Source organism: Lactuca serriola, chromosome 4 (assembly GCF_051521515.1).
Source record: "Lactuca serriola cultivar US96UC23 chromosome 4, Lser_US96UC23_V15, whole genome shotgun sequence".
In the NCBI taxonomy this organism is placed as follows: Eukaryota; Viridiplantae; Streptophyta; class Magnoliopsida; order Asterales; family Asteraceae; genus Lactuca; species Lactuca serriola.
In genome coordinates, this window is record NC_136411.1 from 82,566,396 (window position 1) to 82,572,321 (window position 5,926).

At 34.6% G+C, this 5,926-nt stretch overlaps 2 protein-coding genes across 2 annotated transcripts; both read right to left on the reverse strand.

Moving 5' to 3' along the window:
- LOC145100224 (uncharacterized) lies at positions 1 to 1,135 on the reverse strand. Its single transcript, XM_079037584.1, has 3 exons — positions 801 to 1,135; positions 559 to 716; positions 1 to 230 (listed from the first exon to the last, which is right to left on the reverse strand). The coding sequence occupies exons 1-3, from the start codon at positions 876 to 878 to the stop codon at positions 131 to 133; spliced, it is 336 nt and encodes a 111-aa protein (XP_078893710.1). The 5' UTR covers positions 879 to 1,135; the 3' UTR covers positions 1 to 130.
- An 865-nt stretch (positions 1,136 to 2,000) lies between these two features.
- On the reverse strand, positions 2,001 to 5,624 carry LOC145102025 (Telomerase activating protein Est1). The gene is made up of 5 exons (XM_079039350.1): positions 5,306 to 5,624; positions 4,848 to 4,940; positions 4,114 to 4,677; positions 3,925 to 4,047; positions 2,001 to 3,850 (listed from the first exon to the last, which is right to left on the reverse strand). The coding sequence occupies exons 2-5, from the start codon at positions 4,908 to 4,910 to the stop codon at positions 2,147 to 2,149; spliced, it is 2,454 nt and encodes an 817-aa protein (XP_078895476.1). The 5' UTR covers positions 4,911 to 4,940; positions 5,306 to 5,624; the 3' UTR covers positions 2,001 to 2,146.
- Between the last annotated feature and the right edge of the window lie 302 nt (positions 5,625 to 5,926).

A 5,926-nucleotide genomic window follows, 5' to 3' on the forward strand; every position in this document is an offset into this window, starting at 1 on the left:
TTAATCAAGCAAATTACACATCACATTATCAAAGAAGAATCACAAAATCAAAAGAATGATTTTCAAAATTTTCTATAAGAACAATTAAGGTCTTAAATAAGAAGGTATGATTAGCCAAAAGTTTTCTTCTTTATTTGTTCTTTTCACTTGTTTTGTCAGCTTGACTGGGTGCTAAGCCTATCTCCTGCATTTGATGTTCAACAGTAACCAAGCCAGTCTGCGCAAGAAAGCTGCAGAAACACCATTAAAAGATCATTAGGAAACTCTAAAGTAACCACATAGAACCATTAATGATCATTAGTATATCACTGACATAAGTAATCTAATGTAGTTTTGTAGATCATTAAAGATTCAAGAGTTTGTGATCTTGTAAACAGATCATATATCAACTGAAAACCAAAAAAAGATTCAACTAGCTTCCTACTTCCCTCTTAATAATTAAGACTTATTTGGACACAAATCAATCATCAATTCAAAAAGTCATAGATCATCAATGCATATTATCATATATCAATCGTAATAATTTACCAAAAATAAATGCAAATTTAAGAACGTTACCCGCTGAGAAGAAAGAATAGGATGCCGGTGATAAGAACAAGGAAGGTAACATGAAGCACCATTGCAGAGTCGCTAGAAGAGAAAGCTAAGCCCAACATAGCACAAAGACAAACACCCAACATGAAGAATGCTCCTTTTAATGCATTCCAGGTTGGACCCTGATATCAAAACAAGAGAAAGATTAGTAATTGATCGATAAAATGGAGAAAATTAATACTTGGCGATTTGAAAAGTCTACGAACGTTAACACCAGGGGCTAAGGCTCCGAGAAAGACGGCTGTTGCTGATGACACATCTTCTACAGATTGTTTTCCTTCCATTCTGGGTGGCTTGATCTGGAAATTAGGGTTCAATTCTGAGTTGTACGGATGGGCGATTCTTACTCCAAATATATATGAAGAGGGTTTTAGCTTCCTTGAGGATATGGAGGGAAAATTAAGATTGAGATCACGCAATCTAGCAAATAAGTGATTGCAGCAAGTCGATTCTGCAAGCGATTTAGTTGATTTTGACCAAAAAATCAGATCGCATCTACAATTTCATCTCAATTTGGAAATTTTGGCGGACTGTTTTCAGCGTGGATTCTCAAATCACAGTCGCAGATATGATTAATTGGCCCATGGCTCATGGCCCAATAACCCAATAGCATCACAGTGTCTCAAATCATTTAATTTTTTCTTTATTATCCTGTTGTATCAGTATCATTATTTATTTTATTTGAAGAAAAAAAAAAGGCTCCCAAAGTCACGTCCAATACTACTGGTTTTTGGGAAGTTATTTTACTTTTAATTAATTAGATTTTTATGATTTTAAAGAACAATTTATTTCGAGGTTGAAGTTTGAGAGACCGAATATAAACTACCCTTTTTTTTTTTGAAGTGTTAAATCACATATATTAGATTTCTATTAAAATTTAGTATACTAAATGGCAGTGTCAAACTCGGCTTCTTCGTTCAAATACTTGGAATCGAGTAAATCACAATAACCTCATCAGGAATTGTATTTGTAGTTTCGTAAGTTAGTACCCCATGCATACATGTCTTAAATATCATATATGATGAATATATTTGAAATATATTCAAAAATTATACCTAACAATAGCATATTCGAAACTCATAGACACTACATGTTTGAAAGTCATAGGATGAACATGCTCGAAATTTATAACTAGTTTTTTTAGAAAAATAGGTTTGAAACTTATAAAAATAGTACGAAATTTAAGAAAAATAAATTATATAACTTGTTTTCTGTAAAAGAAAATCACATTTTAAGGTATTTCGTCTATTCAATCTTTAACTAACAAATGTATAATCATGACGTAGTTTCTTGTAATTCTCAGCTTTTGTTATGATTATGAACTTATAATGTAGTAAAACAAAACTTAATTCATACAATTGTTGCAATTTAATATTCATCAATTAACAAACAAAACATTAGCACCCTTTCTTCCAAAATCACTCTATATTCACTAAAAATTACAATGTACAGATCTTCGATACAAGCCTCAAACAAAGGAGACAAAATACACAAAACATTACAAATACAATACAGAAGTTTATATTAACATAATCATAAAAAAATAAATATTTCAATTCCCCATGTACGGATTACCTCTAAACAGAGACTCATTCGGCAGCTGCCATTCCCTCTCTTTCACATGCTGCAAAACTGGTGGCTGTTCACCACCACCGCCGCCGCCGCCACCACCACCAAACAAAAACCTCTCCCTTGGATTCTCCAAATACACCATCCGGTTCGTAAGCAATGGGTTTCCCCACCTATCAACAACGTCATATCTCGAACCACCACCATATCCATGGAAGTTTCCGGCGATAGTTCCGGCAGGGTTGTTTCCCGAAACCGGCCAATGAGGGTTGGGATTCGGAAGATTTCCATTGCCTCGCTCCAGACTCAGGTTGTTTGTATACCGGTAAAGCCATTCCGAAGAACTTAATCCAAATACCGGTGGCCGGAATCCATCCTCAAAGCCCGGAACTCCAGAACTAAAATCGTCCGGTAACAATGGGGCTGAAGGAATCGGAGCTACATATGATGATGTCGGCATTTCAGAAATGGGAGACAACTCTCTCTTGTTTGGACTTCGTGATCCTCTTTCTCTTTCTAGGTTTAAGCTTTCTCTATTAAGAACCCAGCCACTTAGGGAAGGAGGTCCTGCAGCATTTTGTGCACCGATTAGAGATGAAGATCGTCGAAGATGTTCTTGATCAGAAGTTTCAGTTTCAGTCTGAATCGGTTCAGAGTTGTATCTCGTGAGAGGTTTGAAGAGAATCACCTCCTCCTCTTCAACGACACTCGATTCTTCTTCCTCGATAATCTCTTTCTCGTTTTTCTTTGAAAACTTCCTTGAAGATCGATCATAAATGATCGACCCACACTTCAATTTCTCGGCTACTTTAATGGAAGCATGAAGAACGCGATTGACACGGATCGAATTCGAATTCCCGAAGTCGAATCTCCGTCTATTTTCGGAATTACAGAAGTCTAGAAGCTCGTTTGATTGGGAAACAGGTTTGAATCCTCTCAACTCATAGTCTTCCCACAAAGCAACTCGATTCGAGAAATTAGGGTTTTCATCAAATCCGCTCACAAGATCAACCAAAGCACCAAGGAAATACGATTTAGCATTACAAACCTTTTCATCTTCATCATAACTTCCTGCAAAATCAATCACACCAACATACCATTCCAGGAACACGAGCACCGCAGGCAACAACGAGCAGCAGTTCTGTCGATCGGATCCGGCGGTGGTAAGGCTGAGACACCGCTGGATAAAATGACCCAAACAAGTAAACATACACGTCCAGGCCCATGAGCTACATGCTGAAAGCTGTTCGTCTTTTTGGCCTTTTAGTTCTTTAAGTTCCGGAGTTTTCATCAGATTATGGATTACAAAGATGAGAATGGCGACAGATTGAAGAGCTCGATAAGGTCCTTTCCTTGATGAATCGAACTGATCATACGGTTCTAACGATGAATTCAATTCCATTTCGTTTAATGCCAATACTGCTTCCAACTCCTTCATTGTTGATGCGAAAGTGTGAGGTAAATCCTCAAAACTCGGTTTAACCAGAAAGAAACTCATCATCCTCACAAAAAGAGGCCAAAGATCTGTTTTCACAGGAAAAACATGCTCATTCCCATTACCTCCTAATTTAATATTCGTAGAATCCATGCTTGAATGCGACTTAATCTGCGATGAAAGCCTCTTCAATGGCTTTGAGAAATCAATATGGGCATTGGTAGAAAGCGATTCTAATTGCGATGATTTGTTCTGCAAATTAACATCAAATTAGGGTTTTTCAGCTTCTTCATATAAATCAAAAAATGAAAATATCAACTTGTTACCTTCTCAAAAAGCAACATAATATTATCTCGAGCATCTGGAAAAGGCTCTTTCACAGCCAAACTTCTTATACAATGATATAACGCAAGAAAATCATCACCAATATATGTTGCCAATAATGCCAACTTCAAAAAATTTCATCAATTATTTTCACATCATAAATAATAAACAATGTCAAAACAATTTTATACCTGATTTTGAGGGTTTCCACTATGAGGCCAAACTGTTGTTGCTTCTAAGTAATAAGTAGCTGCCACCCCCCATTTTTGAACCTCGGGCTTTTTACAAAGCTCAACATATCTTGAAAGATCACCTAAACAAACTAAAAACCTATGACATACATAATGGCATTTTTGTAATATTGTGTTTTCATTAGAAACAGGGTCTCCATTTCCATTCTTTTTCAACAATGTTTCTTCAGATACAAAAGTTTTTCTGAATTTTGCAATTAGGTCCTTGTAGAACTCGGCAACTTTAGAGAGAAACAATTTGAATCCTTCCACGTGGCTATTAAGGTTGTTTGTGCTTTCTGTTCCCGATGACACTTTCTTGATTTTCTTACGATATTCATCAATGTGTTTGTAGTGAAGCTTCCATAGAGAATATTCAACTTCTTGAAGATCGACTTGTTTGTAATCATTAAGGATGATTTTCTCATAACCAGATCGTACTTTAAGATAAAGATCTTGAACCTCTAAATGTTGTATGCCTTTATGTTGAATTGTTGCCCATAATAGCTTTTCAGTATTAACAACCTGAACATAACATAAAGAAAGGTAAATCATAAATGATCTTTCTTTATATATATATATATATATATATATATATATATATATATATATATATATATATATATATATATATATATATATATATATAGAAAGTATCAATTTTGGTATAAATGGTTGTGAATCTTGTAATTGACCTCAAGAAATGAAGTCTGCTTTTCTCTCTGATCTCTAAGTGTTGAAGGCTGGTTTCCATTCATGATTATTGTGGAACGATTTGAAGATCGAATCTATAGTTTATGCACAAATGAACTTCATTCATAAGAAATTCAAAGATTTCATTTCTTAGATACAATCAACGCTTTACAAATGTATAGAAAAAGAAGGAAAACTGAAAGGAAAAACATAAGAATAAATCAGCTACTCCTACACTCAGTAATATGATAATTCTGTAAGAGGTCGAATCAGTCAGTCAAATTATCAAACACTTGAAGTGCATAATTCAATACGGATTTACGATGCGATTAACAAGAAATTTGAACACAAAATTGAAAACCCATGTGGAATAACACTTCAGATTATCAATAAAAGTTGCTATGATTACACAAATCGAAAATGAAAAAAACTAAATTTTGGATATGAAGAAGCACGTTACCTGAAGAAGATTCTGCAACGGGTGTAGAAGAATAAGATGAATAACTCCTCAGATTAACAAGAAACGCTAAATCATATCGACTTCTGGAGAAAAAAGACAGCGAAACATATAGAAGGTGTTGGGATTATAGCAAGATGAAGTGAATTTGGTCGGGAGTGGGCAAACTGTTATGATGTTATTGGTTTGTCTTTTAGAACAATGATCCTTGCGTCTGAGATTTACCCAGAAGAAAAGGCAGCTACTTCTAGTCTGCTGCTCTTAAATGACGATCATACCCTCGCTTTGCTTTTCTTTCATCCTAATCATATACTTGAAAATTCTCTACGTATCCTTTGAAAAATATTTAATAAAAGCGATCTGGACGAGAATGACCTTATTCACAAAATAGATATAACAATGGGATTTTTGTTTGTTTATTTAGTTAGTTTCTATTTATTTATTTTTTATTCCTTTTTAAATTGTAAGAAAAATCTTCAATTTTAAAACGTAGTTAGTTACAAACTCTATTATCGGTTTCAAAATCAATTATTGTGGTCTTTATATTTAAAATGTTTATCAAAGTCGACACTCATCTATATAGTGCTCTTTGTTTTTATTTCGAAACTATGCATGATGCAGACA

Excerpts from the sequence above, each read along its gene's own strand:
- LOC145102025 (XM_079039350.1), bottom strand. The coding sequence starts at position 4,910 with ATGAATGGAAACCAGCCTTCAACACTTAGAGATCAGAGAGAAAAGCAG. Across the intron at positions 4,048-4,113 it reads GTGGAAACCCTCAAAATCAG|TTGGCATTATTGGCAACATA; the intron begins GTATAAAATTGT and ends AATTTTTTGAAG. Across the intron at positions 3,851-3,924 it reads TTATGTTGCTTTTTGAGAAG|AACAAATCATCGCAATTAGA; the intron begins GTAACAAGTTGA and ends GTTAATTTGCAG.
- LOC145100224 (XM_079037584.1), bottom strand. The coding sequence starts at position 878 with ATGGAAGGAAAACAATCTGTAGAAGATGTGTCATCAGCAACAGCCGTC. Across the intron at positions 717-800 it reads CCTTAGCCCCTGGTGTTAAC|GGTCCAACCTGGAATGCATT; the intron begins GTTCGTAGACTT and ends TTTTGATATCAG. Across the intron at positions 231-558 it reads CTATTCTTTCTTCTCAGCGG|CTTTCTTGCGCAGACTGGCT; the intron begins GTAACGTTCTTA and ends GTGTTTCTGCAG.